This window comes from Musca domestica, unplaced genomic scaffold (assembly GCF_030504385.1).
Source record: "Musca domestica strain aabys unplaced genomic scaffold, Musca_domestica.polishedcontigs.V.1.1 44, whole genome shotgun sequence".
Lineage (NCBI taxonomy): Eukaryota > Metazoa > Arthropoda > Insecta > Diptera > Muscidae > Musca > Musca domestica.
The window spans coordinates 8,132,091-8,151,345 of NW_026712334.1; the positions used below are offsets into that span (position 1 = coordinate 8,132,091).

At 37.9% G+C, this 19,255-nt stretch overlaps 1 protein-coding gene across 1 annotated transcript; it reads right to left on the reverse strand.

The window, feature by feature from the left end:
* Positions 1–698: 698 nt before the first annotated feature.
* Positions 699–17,281, reverse strand: LOC101897975 (BTB/POZ domain-containing protein 7). The gene is made up of 5 exons (XM_005185862.4): positions 16,663–17,281; positions 5,149–5,907; positions 4,052–5,086; positions 2,341–3,984; positions 699–2,078 (listed from the first exon to the last, which is right to left on the reverse strand). Exons 2-5 carry the CDS (start codon positions 5,554–5,556, stop codon positions 1,926–1,928), a joined length of 3,240 nt encoding a protein of 1,079 aa, XP_005185919.2. The 5' UTR covers positions 5,557–5,907; positions 16,663–17,281; the 3' UTR covers positions 699–1,925.
* Between the last annotated feature and the right edge of the window lie 1,974 nt (positions 17,282–19,255).

The window sequence follows — 19,255 nt, forward strand, 5'->3', positions numbered from 1 at the left end:
AAGAGGTCAGCTTGAAATGTGCACCTTCGGTTGGCCACCATAACAGCCAATGGTCGCTCTCCGCTCGTTTAATCCACCGTTGCATCAGAATAAATGCCGAATATTATCGCAAAAATATTCTGGAGGTCGAATTAAAGCCTTGGGCAAGCAAACATCGCACTCAGCACGCGCCACCAAGAATGATTACAAAATTAGTTTCCTCGCTTCATTTCAGATACCAATCCGTTGAACTATTGTGTCTGGATTATTTTGCAAGGTTGGCACTACAAAAATACCAGTGTCGATAACCTCAAGCAAGCGCTTCGCCGGGAATGGATCAAAATCTATTCTATTGTCATTTCTCTTCCATAAAAAATAAAGCTTAACTACATTTTTTTTTTATTTTTTGAATTGGTTCGTTTTCATTCAAAGGCTTTATTTATAATTATTATATTTCATTTTTAAGTTTATTTTATTTGTTTTGTTTTTTTTTTCTTTGTTTGCTTAATAATTTTGTAAATTATAACATGTTTTGTTTTGTTGTTTTATATTTATAATTTGTTTTATTTATATTTAAATTTATTTAACTTGTTTCTGGTTTCCTTTTTTTTTGTATAATAGAGTGTAATTCAAACGCATTTTTGTTTTTTTTTTTTTGTATTTTTAAGGGAGTGGGCATTTGTTTTGTTCATTTCACAATTTGTAGATTATGTTTCATAATTTATTTAATTATTTTACAACTAAATTATTTCGAGTTGTTTTGTTTTTGTTTATTCTTTTCTTGGTTGCTTTTTTTTTGAAATTTAAATACAATAAAAATATTTGCTAACAACGTTTTGTTTTCGTTATTTGTTATCAATTATATAAATTACTAAAATCTAATAATAAATCGAATGAAAATTAAAAATATATTAAACAACTTTATAAACTAATATTATATATTTCATATTTATATTACTATATAGAGAAGAGAAGTACAGTGTGAAGGATGGTGGAATAGAAGAAATGTTTTGTGTATGTGTGTGGTAGGCGGGTGGGGACAATATAGGAGCATAGAGGAAGAAAGTTGTTCTGTGTGCACAGAGGGCATGGCAAAAAAGGCCCGAAGAATATTTAAACTTATTTATTTTTCCTCCGGTACAAAGTATGCGACAGTTTAAAACAGAATTAATTTTTCACAAAATGTAAAACAATTTAGGACGATATGCAGCAAGGGAAGTCGAAAGAGAAACACCAATTCCATGAAATTTTTTTAAATTAAATAAAAATAAAAAAATTGAAAATTTATAAGGAATAGATGTGTTCCTTTCGATGTCACTTTTTAATACTCATACAAAACAGGTCGTTTAAAAATTACATTTAAAAAATCAAGTCTGTCATCTGAATATTCAAACTCATATTAGCTACTCTTTAAAAAAAATATAATAACATTTCTCGTCACTTCATTTTGATTTACCCTCTATACACTGTTTTGTTTTTGTTTTACAAAATTATTTTAAGTAGAGAAGAACAAAAAAGGGAGGTCTTAAAATGTTGTCTTTTTTCCCAAACTTCCTTTTGAAAGAAGTTTGCTGTTATTTTCTGTAGTTTTTTTCATATCCCTTTAATTTGAGCGCGTGTACTTTATTTTAGCTGATAATTTTTTGATGTTTTTGTTTTTGGGGTTTGTTTTAGGAGAGTAGATTTAAGTTAGGTAAATTGAAGTGTTTAATGTTATGTGGCATTTTTGTAGAGGTTCTTCTTGATGTGGATGTTGCTGATGGTTTAGTTGGTTGGTGTGAGGACTTTACATAAAGATATTTTGGTTTTCCATATTTATTATCGGGTAGCAGCTGGCCATAGATTTGTGGAGTGATGGTAGTTGGGTGTTGTTGTTGGTGTGTTTGTGCTTTTTGTCAAAAAGGCATGCTAAAATAAAGGCCCTCATCGGGGGCCACACGCAAACTCTATAAGAAACGTGGTGGTCCTGTATTGTACGTCCCAGGTGGTGGATGTTGTTGCGGCGCAGGTGCTGGTGAATGTTGGCCTTGTCTTAAAACATCGAATGGTGAATTTGATCGCTGCATAAAATGATGATAATTACTAGGAGGTAATTGATGCTGCAAAAAAACAAGAGAGATATAAAATTGTTCCATTAGAAAATAAGAAATTCTACCGAGTAAACATAGTTCATGATCATGCAATTTGGATATAGCCCTCGAATTGAATAAGATTTATAGGTACTTTTAATCTTTATCACATGTGGAGAGGGTCACAAAAGGTATGCCATATAAACAATCTTTAAATATCATCCATGATTGGTTATAAATTACAATTTATGCTGAGTATGCCATTGTGTAGAACACCAGAACCCTTACATACCTGCAAACCACGTAATCCTCCCATTGGTCCCGCTGCAGCTCCTCCCCCGGCTGCACCCATCATATGACTTGAACCATCGCCCAAATCCAATTGCAGCGATTCAGGCATATCATTAGTGCTGCTCGCTGAACTGCCAGCATTGGCCAGATGAAGTTGACCCAATGAAGCTGTTGCCATTGCCACATCAGGCATCATATCCGATAAATGACCAGCATTGGCACCGTCTGCACAGCCCATTGCACCACCTTCGGCACCACCCATATCCAAACCAATGGCTGAACCATGAGCAAAACCACGGTAATCACCTTCAGTTATTAGTGCCGGCAGATCATTACGATGATGTGCTGAGGCCGAGAGACGAGCAAAATTCGGAGGTAGACCCGTTCCCATCGCGCTTAAGCCCAATAGACCAGCAGCATGTTGTCGGGGGAATGTTAAATTTCTTGTATAACAAGAGGGCAATGTATCTCCAACGCCGCCCGCACCTCCACCTCCCGCTACAGCCGCACTGCTACACGAAGTGGCTGCCGATGATGTCGACAGATAACTGGCTCCCATCGCTGACGCATGTCGAGGCACTGAGCCTGCTGATGCTGCCGCCGGCGAAGGTGGGGGACTTTGATCATCGTCCTCCAACAGACAACAGTCATCTACCGATTGCACCGTAGTCGTGGAGTCAGCCATATTTTGTACTTCTTCTTGCATTACATTGCGGGGATTGCCCAACAGTGACGTCTCCAAGAGATCCGAAACGGCATCGGGCAAATTAAATTCTCTAACGACACGCAAACGTATTTGCCGATCGATTTCATGTTTGGAAGATAGTGGCAGATGTAAAGCACGCTGGCACAATTGTGACTGGCGCAGTTTGTGTTCGCGCTTCAACATGGCAGCTAAGGTTTGAGTATCTGGTGGTGGTATGGCGGCCGCAGCTGCCAAAATATCTACAGTGTCTGTGCCGGAACCCACGCCGGCATTGCCAACACCACTATTGGAGGCAGCATTCATGCGAGAAACCATATACAGGGTGTCGGGTATGTCGGGCATTTGCCGCGAACGACGCATTCTCATCAGCTCGGCCTGATGATGTGATGAGGTCATGCGATCTTCCAGCAATGCCTTGATTTCCTCAAAGTACGGCATAAACAGTCGTGGTCTCACAAATAGACCTTGATTTTTACCACCTCTGATCCAGGCATTTACCCTGAGATTCTCCCGTTCATCGCCGATCATGTGCGAGGGTGGTGTGCTAACCAATCCCCGACGTATGGCTTGGGCCAGCACCTCACTATTGGGCGGTAACACATGATCCATTCTCACCAAAGGCAGCAGGTCCGAGAGTATCTCCCGTAGCTCTACATCGCTTAAGTCACGTTTTTTGACACCTTTGCGTGTCACCGAATGGGCAGTGTGTGAGAGTAGATTGGGTTCACGGTCTTCCATGCGCCGTATAAGCTCTTGTTCGCCCCATTTGAGAACGGCTTGGAGCACTTCCAGCTCGGAAGCTTGCAAGAAATTCGACTGTAAAACATGAATGAGCTGTGATTTGTCGAGCTGATGAAGAACAGGCGATGAAATGACTGCAGAGAACTCTTCACGTAAATATTGGCAAGCTTGGCGAAACACCCACGCCGAACCATGGGGCTGAAAGCAACAAAAAAAGAGACATTTAAAACACATTGGCATTTGAATTCATTCTCCTTTAGCTTACCTGGCTACCCCATTTAAGCACCGTTGGCAGCGTGTCCAGGGTCAGCCATTCTAATATGAGATCTTCGCAACCCTGGGCCAATATGTCCAATTCCAGAAAGCGACCAATCTGATACAACTCCATGGCCTCTTCCAATGGTGTGGGCCGTGTACGGCCCGCCGTCAGTGCATGTACTTCACCCAGCGAACCAGCCGCTGTAGTACCCGAATTGGCACCTCTTAAAATTAATGTTAAGTCTACGGTATCCAAGTAAATGGCATGTAAAAGAACACGAGCATAACGTTTTGGTATCACGGTCTCATCGAGGACAATACGCGTTGGCACATGCAACGCCCGTTCGGCATATTCGGCATCCATGTTACGTGTCCGCCTGGCTATGAGATTACGAAAGAACGGCGATCTGGCACTGAGAATCGCTTTGTGGCAGGGCAGCTCTAGTTTGGGACGAAATCCGTATTCGGAGTTACCCGAATCGGGGCGGTTATAGGCATCGCCGCCACCACCCAGAACCCCTGTAATACCCAGACCACCATTGCCTCCACCAATAATGCTGCTACCACTGGCGCCAGCACCTAAAAATCCTCCAACTCCACCACCACCACCGCCGCCACAGCTCTCTGATGTGAAAACCAAGGCGGCATCCGCATAATCACCAGTTTCCAGTAAGTACCGCAAATCATGTTCCAGAGGATTTGGTGTGCCAAAATCATCGCCCAGTTGCCGCAGAAGCCCTATATCAATACTGGAATCATGTGGACACAAGTCTCCCGTATACAGATACCGCAACAGTGAGGCGAACATTTGAACATCTATTGGTGAGGCAGGTAATTCGAGACAAATGCGAGCTCCAAAACCAGGACAACTGGCGAGAAGGTCACGGAAATATGTGCATCGCGATGACAGTATGCAACGATGCACGGGAAATATGGCGCCACGGAAGACGAGATCACAGTCTGTACAAGTCTTCGTTTCAAAGAGAGCTGCAAGATCTTGTTTGTATGTGGTAGCAGGTGGTCGGGCCAGCTCGGCTTGCATCTGGAGGAAAAGAGCAAAAAATAAAAACTGCCTTTTAAAACTTATTTACACCGTTAGCTTACCGATAAATCACGTAAGGCCGACAGTGATTCATACTCCTCACACAGTGCTGCCAGCTCCAGTGGCGTCCAGTCGGAAACAAAATCTCTTAGAACTCTGGCATGATCACAAGCTTTGGAGGAACGCCGTCGTCTGATAAATTTACGCTTTAGCGTTGCAAACCCCGTAACACGTTTCCGGCGAGGCTCTCGAAAATGAGGGCCAAACGCACCACCACCGCCACTGAGGCCACCCATCGAGCTGGACAACAGTGAATTGGCCCCCGTTGATGGCAGTAGCAAACTGGAACTGGTACTTGTCCCCGGTGGCATACCACCCATGGCCGAAGAATGGCCACTCTGTTGTGAGGAGGTCATTACCGATGGATAACCCCCACCTCCGCCCCCTGCTGATGATGCACTTGCACCCATTTTGTTTTGCTCTTGTTCTCGGCCTTCTTCTTCGTCTTGTTAATCCTTTTTCAGAATGTGTGGTTGTTAGTATGCGTTTTTTGTTTAACTATCCTAAAGAATTTCTATCAATGAGGAGATTAGAAAACTATCTGATGGAATTCTGTTTCTGCGGCATACACTCTCCAGAGTTTTCCAACCTCCGCTCATAAGTTATGAGCCAGTCATGAGCATTTAAGAATGTATTCTTTTTGAATTGTTCATTTTTTCTTGGGTTTTTTTTTTTGGTTCTTGAATCAGTCAAAGTTTTATTATTTTATGCGTATCCACCACTTAGTTATAAATCACGCGTATCAACATGATGGAGAATTTCTGGAAGAGACAATGGAAATGAGAAGAGATTAGTAAAAAGTGTAATTTCAATAGTACGATGAGTAGATTGAACATTCGGGTGAAAGCTGAAGGTGTAAAAGGAACACGTCTGCAAAGAAAGCACTGAGTACGCCAAAAAAAAATCTCCTTTTAACCTCGATGCGCTAATATTAATCTAATACTCTTCAAGACGAGGCCTTCGTCGTCTACAACTACGACCTTTATCCAGATGGACGAAATTCAAGTCGTGTAGAGGTATGAACTTCAGCCCGTCTATAACGTCTAACGTCTATAAAGACGACCTTCAGCCCGTCTATAATGACGACCTTCAGTTTTTCTATAAAGACGACCTTCAGCTTTGATCCTTCTTTGTGTAATCCCTCCTTTTTGTACTTCTCAAAGTCTTACTCGTTTTGTGCCTTCCATAAACTACTACGCTGTAAAAAGAGTATTTGCCTGTTCCGAGATTTCTTCAAAAAAAAAGTTAATCTTGTGAACTCTTGTTAAAGTTACAAAAAAGAAAATACAGTAAAACAAAGGCAACCAGCAGAACAGCAACGAGGTTAGAAGGCAAAATGGAAAAGGAATACGAAATTAAAACAAAAACAATGACATTATTTATAATATGCATCTAACCTTGACCCACTCAACAAACTTTCCCAACCGAATACATTTTGTAAACATTCCACCGCAATAGCCACCACATAAGCAGCAACAGCAGCACCCCAATACAACCACCCCTTCCTCGCCCCAATACCTCACATACCACATAACTAACACCCACTATCATTATGAGCATCAACATCGCCAGAAGCATCATCAACTTCATTATCATCGACGTCATCATCATTTTCGTCTTCATGATGCTAGCTAAGAACAAATGATTACGCAGCAGCTGCTGCCACCGCGATAGCAATGCCCATATGGTGGTGCAGAGGGAAAATAAACTTTATACCAAACTGTGTTTGAAATGAATGGGAATAGCATATGGCGCTTGGCATGATTTGGTCGAAGCGTGTATACCCTATCCATTATATTTTTATTCAACAAATTAAAAAGTATCAGTCGGTTTTGCCAACAGATTTTTACCCCAGCCTTGAGTTATGATAATCGACCGAAGTATTCCATTTTCATACTTCATCTAATATAGATAAAAAATATTGGTATCTGCAAAATTTGAAGGAAATCGAACATTTATATCCAATTTTAAGCTAAATCATAAATTTCGATAAATCACATATTCATATCAAATTTCTGGTTAAGAAAAATATTTAGATATAGCAAGTTGTAAAGAATCGTCGGCATGTTTCGCAAGTTACGACAGATATTGGAAATTGCGACCCTTTGTAGGTGAGGTAAAAGAAGGAGTTCACAGATATATACATCTTCACAAAAGATCTTATGTTAGGAAAAATATTTCGATGAGTAAATTTGAAGAGAGTTGGATGCTTATCTAGCATTTTTCTTTTTCAAAAACCTTGAACCCTATGTGGCATACACTCTCCAGAGTTTTCCAACCTCCGCTCATAAGTTATGAGCCAGTCATGAGCATTTAAGAATGTATTCTTTTTGAATTGTTCATTTTTTCTTGGTTTTTTTTTTTTTTTTTTTTTGGTTCTTGAATCAGTCAAAGTTTTTCAGAAGAAATGGTCCGATCGATACCATCCTTTACAATAGATCATGTGTTGATGGAAATATTGAGATGTGCCAAGTCGGAATCGAATCGGATGTTAATTTCGTGTTTTATGAGCTTCATGATTGTTCAAAATTTTGACCCTTTGAGGAGGAGGTACTAGAAGGATTGAACCGATATATTTCATTGTTACAGCAGATCTTGTCTTAGTAGAAATAATGGGATGTGTGAAATATGAAGGGAACCGGATGTTAATTTCGGATTTTACCGTCGTGTTGGTTATTTAAAATTTTGATCTTTGTGGGGGAGGTACCAGAAGAGTGGTGCACAACAAACCTAATATCGAATAAAGATATATATGGGAGCTATATGCAATTCTGATTCGATCTCGATAAAATTTGACAGAGATATTTCTGGGCTGTATTTCATATCTGGTATCAAATATTATTCTTGTGGAGTACATATTACGCATGCGAGGGACTTAAACACCCACATCGGGTTTAACATATATGTGGGAGCTCTAGCTATATTTGAACCGATTTTCACCAAATTTGAAGTACTTGTTTCTAGGATGGATTTAGCCAGATGTGCCAAAATTCAGGTCACTTCGACTGATATTGGCCATTTGGTGCACAATTAACCCGAAATCAGTTGAAGATATATATGAAAGCTATATCTAAATTTGAATCGATTCTCACCAATTTCAATGTGGTTCGTCCTTGGCCCAAACAAATATAAAATTTCATCTCAAACGGATAATAAACGCGACCTGCATTTTGATATGCATGAATCGACTCAGAAAGTGATTCTAAAAAGATTCTCAAAAGCAACTATGGGTCTATAACGTTCTCCATGTTACAAATACACAAAGATCAAATACCCTTACCACTGTGAGTGTGTGGTGTAAGTTATAATAAACTATAGGTTCCAATTTTAAGCTTCAACGAATCCCACCTTTCTACAAAGACTCATCTACAGGGACTCACATTAGCTCGTCTATAAAGACTCCATTTTAATAGAATCACTAACGAGCTCCTCGGTAAAGTCCCCTTGCCCAGCTAATCTAAGAAGAGTACCTGTCCAGTTCGTCAAAGAGATTTACATGGAGACTTTTTATCTATACAAAGACGCTCTACAGAAGAATGGACACTTAGTTTTTCTAATTACCGCTTATCTATAAAGACTATCTTCAACTCGTCTAAAAAGACCACCTTCAGCTCCTCTAGTCTATTATGACTACCTTCCCCTCGTCTATGAAGACTCTCTTTTAATGGCCTTAAACTGCTTCCTTGTGGTCATCTCCCCTTTCAGCTCGTCAAATGACATTCCTTTAAAGAACAATGATCAGCAAATCTTTCAATGATTAAAATTAAATGCCAGGTCATTGTTGGTGCCAAAGGAGAATTGCAAAAAATGGACATGTGAAACACGTATTCACAATAAGCAAAATAAAAATGCATGAAAATAATCTGGAATGTTGACCAAGAGCACTTAGCACATGCTTGCTTTCCTTAATTTTTGGATGATAGTGGAAGGAATGGGGAAAAAACCACCCACCCTTATTCAGTGAAATATGTGCATAAGAATGTCTAATGAAATGTGGAGCGAGGGAGAGTGAGAGAGGGTGTGTAATAAAACTGGGTGACGCAAGAATTCTTGGACCTTTAATGGTTGGCTGGGTGTAACAACAACAGTATCCCTGAACTCAATAATATGCATCCCTCACCGCATGCGACGGATGGATGCCTTAACTCACCCTGACGTTCATACCACACACAAAAACACTCAAACACACACATACACATACATACATATGTTATTATTCCTTATGGCATTGCTCCAAATCCTGCCTTTATCCCTCCTCTCTTACTCATTCTCCTATTCTCTCTTCCTGTCTGTAGCACCATATGTCTGGCTCTTGCTCACTCTCTCGCTGTAGCTATTTTACACTGTTTTGGCTGGTAACAGTTTAATGTTGGCACATTTATTCAACCGGAAATAACGAAATCGGAAGTAACTCAAGTGTCAAAATTAGTTAGCTGTTAGAACAAGTGTTCGAAGAAGAACGGAAAAGAAGTGTTCTTTTGAAAAGTAAAACAAACACCACAGACAGACGATGGTGATGGCGATGGTAATGATGTTGATGCTGCCGCTGTTCTTGTTGCTCTTGTTCTTGTAGTTATAACAAGTGATTTGATTTGATGCTTGTTTCATTCCGTCTCTCACCCCACCCTCAGTAGTCACTCCTGTCGCAATTTTGTCATTTGAAGAAAATTAGAAATTCATTAAAATTTAATTCGTTGTCATATCATGTACGGATTGCAGGATGAGATACCCACCAGACGGTTAGAGTTTGAGGGCGTAGGGTAATTTATTGGATGGTAATAAAATGGGGGTAATAAAACGTTTTCGGTGTAGAGGATTATCAAGGAAGTCTTTAATAAAGGAGCTGAGAAATGGGAGACTTAGAAAACTCAGGAAGTGGAAACTGAGATGGGAAAGCCTTTGATAAACGAGCTGAGAACAGAGAGTCTTTTAATCATTGTAGACCAGCTGGAGTCGGAGTTCGTCTCTAAAGGCGAGATGGAGCAAGCGAGTTGAAGGAGGCCGTCGAACTGAAGGTCGCATCGACTACTTCCTTCAATTTAGACGATATATGTGATAATATTTAGAAAATGTGCGTAATGTACCGGATATAGTGGACCGAAGTATTCCATTTTCATACTCCATATAATACAAATAAACATTTTGGTATGTGCAAACTTACAAAAAAAATCGAAAATTCATCGAATTTTTTGCGACGTCATCAATCCCGATAAATTCCATATTCATATCAGATATCATGGTTAAGATAAATAATTAGATATATCAAGTTGTAAAGAATCGCTTTTCGCAAGATATTACAGATAAGTATTGAAAATTATGACCCTTTGTGGGTGAGGTATCAGAAGGATTTGACAGATATCTATTATCTTCGCAACAGATCTTGTGTGAGAAAAAAATGTTTGTATTTGTGAAATTTAAAGAGAGCTGGATGCTTATTTTACTTTCTTTGAGAGTTTTGTTTTTCAAAATCTTGAACCGTATGTGGGGGAGGTACCAGAATAAATGATATCTGCCATCTTTATAACAAATCCTGTGCTGTTAGTAATATGAGATAGTCTCAATGGAATCGAATGTTAATTTCGCGTTTTATGAGCTTCATGGATATTCAAAATATTTACCCTTTGTGGGGGAGGTACCAGTAGTACTGGTCCGATCTCTACAATCTCTATAATATTTGCTTATTGAAATATTGAGATGAGTCTGAATGGAATCGGATATTAATTTCCCGTTTGATGAACTTCATGAATATTCAAAATTTTAACGCTTTGTGGGGAAGGTACCAGAAGGGGAGGAGCGATATATTCCATCTTCACACCAGACCTTGGGTTATGAAAAATATTGTGATGTGTGCAATTTGAAGACAATCGGACTAATAATAATCACATTTTATAAGAGTTAAAATTATTCAAAAGTTGGACCCTTTGATGGAGTGGACCGATATTAACCATTTTCGCACCTGACCTAGCATTGATGCAAATATTAGGATTTGCAAAGTAGGAGCAAAATCAAATTATCCTTCTTCTTTCCGAGCAATAAAATATTTTTTTGAAAATTTCGACCTTTTTTTTGGAAGTACCAGATGGAGTGAACCGATATGTTTCATCTCCGAATTCGATCTAAGTTTGATAATAATATTATGATGTACCAAGTTTGGACCAAATCGGATATCCAGACCTAGGATCTAAAACCGATAGTTCGATGAGGCACGTTTTGACCGTATCAAATGATATATACCCTCTGTAGCCATATGGCTGAGGGTATAATTATCGTATGTTGAGGGGTATCAACAAGCCCTCTACCGACAGCCAATGTGTAAAGTGATGGGTGGCAATTTAAATTTAAAAATAATTTTATTGCGCCAATAAATCTTTTAATAGCGACATCAAGAAAAATCTTCAGATCCGTGTAAAATGTCCGATGCAAACATTCATAAGGTGTCAAAAAAACGAAGAAGAAATACGATTTAATTTTATCAAATTAAATGCCTATCTTGTGTGACAGACAAATTATCTCGCCTCACCATGCGTCTGTGGAGGACAAGAAAATCTCTTATGAATGTGTGCGTCGTCTGTTTTACTGCCACTCACCTTCATGAGTTGTGTTCACCATGTTGAAGACAGTTCAAATATGATGGGTGAGTGACAGTCAATACTTTCATCACACGTCGATTTGACACAACCATTTTTTTGTATCTTCATGTTGTAGTCGTTGTTGTTCTTCTAGTTGTGAAATGCATTTGCATTTTATTAAAAAAAAAACAAATATAGTGAATCCACGAAAAAGATCTACCGACATAAATCTGCCTGGAATGTCATGTTTTACAAAATTCGATGTCGTCCATGGTGGATTGTCTTGTGGGATTATCAGAATGTTGGATATTAACCACCACCCACACCTTATCACCTCCCCCTTCTTCTGAAGATAAACAAATGAAAAGTTTTGCATTTTATTCGGAAGAAAAATTCTAAGAATTTCCGGTAAAGAATTTTGGAATTCAGGTCACGATTGAAAAGTATGACCAAAAAAACTTGTTAAACAAATATTTGAAAAAAAGTAATATTATGTATGGTTGTGGTCCGGCCCATTCTTTGGGTGGTAGTGGAGAAAATGTTTTATATTTTTTTGTAAATATAGAATATTTAGAAAATATTTTAAAGTAATTTAATTCTTAAATTAAATGGCAAATTTTAAAGAAACAAGCAAAAAATTACTTAGAAATATTTAGACTTCTGTTATGATTATTCAAACTCTTCACCTTATACAGAGTGGGTTTTGAAAGAATGGGCCAATATTGTCCAATTCGTATCGGACCTAAAAAATATGATATAAATGTTGCCAGGTTTGCCCTATTTTGGTAACTTCCCCCACTTTACATGAGATATTTGATAATTTTTAGAAAATGTTAACATGTGCGTGAGGTACCAAATATAGTCGACCGAAGTATTCCATTTTCATGCTTCATCTAATACAGATAAAAATACTGGTATGGCCAAAATCATAAGAAAATCGAAAATTTTTATCCAATATATAGGAAATCATAAATTCCATATTCATCCCAGCTTTTGGTTGAGAGGCATATATTTAGGTCTAGCAAGTTCTAAAGAATCGCTGAGCTATTTCGCAATTTATGACAGATAAAAGTATTGTAACCCTGTGTGAGTGAGGTACCAGAAGAGGTTCGCAGCAAGAGGTTCGTTTAAGCAAAAATGTTTGTATGTGTGAAATTTTTAAAAGGTTAGTTGGTTTTGTTTTTCTTGAACCCTTTGTGGGGGAGGTACCGGAAGAAATGGTACCATTTTTATAACAGATCTTGTGTTGATTGAAATATTGAGATGTACCACGTCTGAATGGAATTGGAAGTTAATTTCACGTTTTATGAGCTTTCATGGATACTCAAAATGATGACCTTTTGTGGGGGTGGTACCAGAAGAAGAGGACCGATATATCCATCTTCACAGATATTGTGTTAGCAATAATGTTTGTATGTGTAAAATATAAAGAGAACCTGATGCTTATTTCGGGTTTTATAAACGTTTTGGTTATTCAAAACTTTGATCCTTTGTGGGGGAGGTATCAGAACAGATCCCGTGTTGATAAAAATATTCAGATGTGCCAAGTCTAAATGGAATCGAATGTTAATTTCGCGTTTTATGGGATTAATGGATATTTAAAGTTTCGACCTTTCGTGGGGGAGGTACCAGAAGGAATGGACCGATATATTCCTTCTTAATACCATATCTTAGTTTCATAAAAACATTAGGATGTGTAAAGGTGGAAGACAATCGGACTCTTACATCACATTTTATAAGAGTTGTAATTATTACAAATGTTGACCGATATTGTCCATTTTCGCACCTGACCTAGCACTGACGCAAATATTAGGATTTGCAAAGTTGGAGCAAAATCGGATTATCCTTATTCTTTCTGTGCAGAGAATATATTTTTGAAAATTTCGAACTTTTGTGGAGGAGGTACCAGAAGGAGTGGACCGATATTGCCCATCTCCGAACTCGAACTAAGTTTGACAAAAATATTACGAAGTACCAAGTTTGGACAAAATCGGATACGCACTTCAAGAGTAATCGCGCGCACCAGCCATACAGACAGACGGACGGATATCGCTAAGACGGCTCCAAATGTTCTGAAACGGATTTGGTCCAAAGAGACCTAAGGTCTAAAACCGTTAGTTTGACTGGGCACGTTTTGACCCCCTCCATAGAAAAATTGAAGATCGGTCCTTCATAGGAGAGCTAAAATCGGCTATTCATAGACGAGCTGAATGGCGACTTTATGTAGAGTACGTCTTTATAAATACAAGCTATCCAAGGTTGATATGGCCAAAAAAAAAGCCTGCAGACGCACATTGACTATAATTATAAGAAATTGAAACAACAACGAGCACAACAATAATGATTGCAACAGACGGTAACAGATAGCAGACATTGTCACCAACCCCTTCTCACCACTCTAAGCAATAAACTACTAGCGCGTTGCAGCAAACAACGAACGAATGTAACAAAAGGCACAATAAAGTAGAGACAGATAAAAGACAAAGACACAGCAAACCTGCAAATAAGACAAAACACACAAAAGTACAATGCAACAATTTACAGTTGGTGTCAATGGTATACGTTGTTGTATGGCGGTGTTTAATGGGAAATTTAAATATAAAAAGTGGGGACAAATTATTTAATTTCATCGAAAATTGTGGGTGGAGGAGTTTATATCATTTGATATTAATTAAATCCCAACAATTGAGAAAATGAAAGATACCAGTCAATTTGCAGACAGAACCTTGACCCTCATAATATAACCATTTACTTTTGCATACCGGGAAGATACATACATATTAATTTGAAGTAGAAAAGTCCCAAAGGCAACTCGAATGGAAAATATCTTGGAAATAACATAAATCAGTAGGATCTTGCAAAATAGGAAAAGGGCTATACCAAAACGTGGACCTATATTGGAATGTTTCTTTAAGTTAATAAGTAAAATACCACAAAAAGGCAAAATTACATGGAAAATACGAATAAAAGGCAAAAATAATTGAAACTGGTGTTACCCTTATGTGGTGGCGGAATAACTCTGTTAAAGGCATTTGTACCTGATTTCGGGAAAGTATTTTTTCCTGTGCGACGGACAAGCATACCCGGATATTTGACCTAAAAGTCCAAGTAGGTATGGTTTGAAAGCTAATGAATAGCCAACAAGTTACCACATGATGGGGATTCGGGAGTTATGATTTAACAATCGATTCTTGGATTCAATTTGTTTGCAAAACCCCCAACATTTCGAAAAGGGCCCATTATTAGAGTCAAAAAAAGGGTGAAATGAAAATACTGCAACCAACTCCAGACTGCAGGTTGTATTAAAGCCTTGGGTACGCAAACATTTTGGCCGCAGACCTTGGACATTCCAACAGGACTCAGCACGCGCCACCCAAGAATGGTTACAAAATGAGGTTCCTCGCTTCATTTCCAGCGCACAATGGCCACCAAAATCTCCGAATACCAATCCGTTGGGCTATTGTGCCTGGAGCATTTTGGAAAGCAAGGTTGGCACTAAACAATTTCAAAGTGTCGATCATCTCAAGCAAGCGCTTCGATGGGAATGGGTACCGCAGCAACATTGACGGCAACGTGTGACGGTTTCATTGGCCGTTCAAAGGCCATAATTCGTGCCAAAGGTGACCAACTCGAAAAAATCTAAACTTATTCTAAAATTTGATGCTATTTCCGACATCTGCTGCTTCATTGCCAAAAAAGTTACGATGGCCAAAAACCCAAAAAAAGTTGATAAACTCTTAATATTATCCAGTGCTTTTCTACACTCCAAAACTATCGTGAAAATAGTCGCTGACCGGACCGTCAAGATCACTAATTTTGATAGCCAAGATTTCTGAATGTCTAGAGGTGAATTGTATCGACTCCTGCACAGTATGCGGACGTCTAAAGACCAGGGATACATCCGAGTTGATACATATTCTTTGGTTAAAACCTCGCTGGATGGTATAATCTGTCAGCCCTCAAAACCTATACGTTCAATGATCATATTCTTTTCTTTATCATTTAATTTGAATATCGCATTGAAATTGAATGCCGAATCTCTGATGTGTTGGCAGAACCTCTGCCTCAAACATCTTTAAAATATGACAACTCCAGGTGCTGTAATGACGAGCAGGGTACTTGATTTAACACTACCCGTTGATCTGATACCCGATCTAGTTTGAGGAGGCAAGAATATCTATGATCTGCATTTCTGTCCGCTTTGGGAACCATCCTTAAAATGCCCGAATACTTTAAGCGGTTGCAAAGTCCTGGAAACAGATCAAACCATTAAATTAACATTGTCCACAAATGCACCCCTTTAAAACACAAAAACATACCTACCATCTCCAGTAACCTCCCCTTTTTTCTTATTTATATTAAATTGTTTTGGCCCTCCTTTTACATATCTCCGATAAGCAAAGACGACGCAGGATATTTTCACGACCTAGGGAGAAAGATCCGGAGATATTCATGCACTAGAAGGCGTGACAACATACACCTTCTTTATATCTTATGGACTCCTCTTTAGTATGTCTCCCCTTTAAAACTTCGTTATGATTTTAAAATAATATCAATTTTGATTTACACCTCATTTTTTTAATTTCAGAAAACTTTTTCGTTCAAGTGTAGGTATTTGTTTCTTGTTTTATGTTTCTTCATCAACATTTCCACCTTTCTACACATCTGTCACCTCCTCTCCGTACGCCTCCCTCACTCCTTTCTTCTATCAACAGAAAAGAAAACAACACCACATCTCTCACTATTACAACACACACCACTATATACGCGTATAGTGGAGATTTTTGTACGCGTAAGTATGTATGTGTGTGGCTGTGTGTTTGGAAAATGTGAGAAAAGGCACATAGAAGGCCAAACAAGAAGAAGATATGTAAAATTAACCAACAGCTTTCACTGGAACTTTTTCACCATTAATTTATTTACAAAATAATATTTATTTTTGCCTACCTTGTTGTTGTTTTTATTAAAAATAATATATTATCTGCCAATAAAAACAATGAGTTTTATGACATTTTCAGCGAATTCTGGTTGTTTGGCTTTTTGGCTGCTGCTGTTGTCGTTGGTGCTGCTGCTATACGAACGATTGCACTTGTCACTTTTTTATGTGTATTGTGTATAAAATTTTCAGGGAACTTCCTCTTCACACAAAACGACAAGCAGACTGAATGTTGTCGTTGATTTATTTCTTATATTTTTTAAGAAAACTTATCTAAAGAAATTCTTATCGAAACACATTTCGTATATTTCATTTGATTATAAACATAACTATTTTACGATATATTAAGTAATTTTAGTTGACAATTATACATTTTTTCTCTGTGAACTTTTTTCTTCACACACACATACTTTATTTTCAGTCTTTTTTCACATTTCCACAGACCATCAAACTTTTGTAAAGTTTTCCCCATGGAATTAATTAGTATTCGTCTTCATAGGATCATAAACATTTTGCTTTAGTGTATTTCTATTGATCTTTGTTAACATTTTCATGATTTAAATGAAATAAATCCATTTTATTTTCACAAATACTTCACTACTCCAATTTGTTGCCACTGACTGACGACGACACTCCTGACATTTGGAACGTATTTTTATTCGATAGGCATAATGTCAACCAAAATTCCAATTAGTCTTTTACAAATAATAGGTGATGTAAATGATGGCAAAACAGTCGATAATACTGTTCAAAGTAGTGATAGCCCTGTTCACTCAATTATTTTTTTAGTGTTTCTAATGAAAATATGGCTAATTTTAACTTTTAAATAACAAGGATTTTAAATTATCTAAACAAACTTTTAAAATCCCCTCTGTTAATAACACCTTCATCTGCCATGTCAGAAAGGTAATTAAATTTCGAAAGAAATATAGGCATGGCGAAAAATTCAGGCAGATGCATCAACGCTTGGGAACATTGATATGTCAAATTTTTTAAAATATATTGTCGAAAATAAGTAAATTTTTTTTATTTTTTCTTATGCCACGCAAATCGGAGGTTGTTATGGTATGTATTTTTCAACCATTTTTACAAATTTCAATAATTTTTCATTCAATATTTTCAATTCCAAAATCGGTTTGCCAGTTTATTGTCCCAGCAGCTGTGTCGATGCGACTACCTGTATTCTGGGACCTGTGCTGGGACAATGAACTGTCAAACCGATTTTGGAATTGAAAATGTTGAATGAAAAATTATTAAAATTTGTAATAATTGTTGAAAAATTCATATTATAACAACCTCTGATTTGCGTCGTATAAAAAACATTAAAAAATCCGCTTATTTTTCATAAAACATTTTAAAAATTTTGACATATCAATGTTTAAAAGCGTTGATGCATCTACCTATATTCTTCTACCATGGTATGTAGACTCCAAACCAGATTTAAAATAAATCCTGTCATAGGATTTGGTAAAATGGTATTCGGATTCACCCACATTTTCTGGATTTATTGCTTAATCCGGATTTATTCGACCAGATGCACCATACAAAATTATAGCTTTTAACGACCGGATTTGTTTTAAATCCCGCGTGACTTCTACATGCCAACGGAAAACTTATTTGAATAAAACGCTTAAGGGCTAAGTACATAAGAAGCTTGAAGTCATGGCACGGCCTATTTTGTGACATTTCAGAAAAGAATTACAGAGCCGCAGTAAAATCCTGCCGTCGTCTTTCATTATAATTTGGCATTAATATGCCTAGCCAAGACTTCAAGCTTTTTATGTATTTGCAGCCTTATGCTAGGAACACAATTGGAGCGAACGACGAATTTTTTCGCGGCGTATGTTCGTCGTCAAAAATAAAACACATATGTGTATATGGAAGTGCACACAATCACGGCACCGGCGAAAATTTCGTCGGTCGCCGCGAACTCAATTAGCTTTATTTCTATTTCATACGCCGGCGACCGGCGAACAAAACAGTACAAGGTGGCCATACTTGTACGAATTTTATGTGTTTTAGTAAATAAAGTTACTTTTTACTTTAAAATTTGTTATGGTCACTCTACTATCTGTTACTCGTATAAAAAAACATAATTAATTTGTTTATTTATTTGTGTACTTGCGCCTGAGTGAAGATGGATATCAGTGAATTTATAATAGAGAAGATGGACATAAGTGAAATTATAATAGAGAACGTAAAGAATTATGTGTTCTTGTATAATTCATTGTAGTCAACAAATGAGCAAAAAGTAAACAACTTCATCAGCTGTTTTATAATTTCGTCGGTATTGTGTTCCATACGACGAATTTTCGCGGCTCATTTTGTCGTCGCGTAGGGCGAAATTCGTCGTTCGCTCCAATTGTGTTCCTAGCTTTAGTTGACTGGCGTAAGTCATCGGCTGGCTTCTTTAGAAAAGAACAAAGGAGCGTAAGGCTAAAATAGAACTAGGACAACCTAATGCTAGGAACACAATTGGAGCGAACGACGAATTTCGCCCTACGCGGCGACAGAATGAGCCGCGAAAATTCGTCGTATGGAACACAATACCGACGAAATTATAAAACAGCTGATGAAGTTGTTTACTTTTTTCTCATTTGTTGA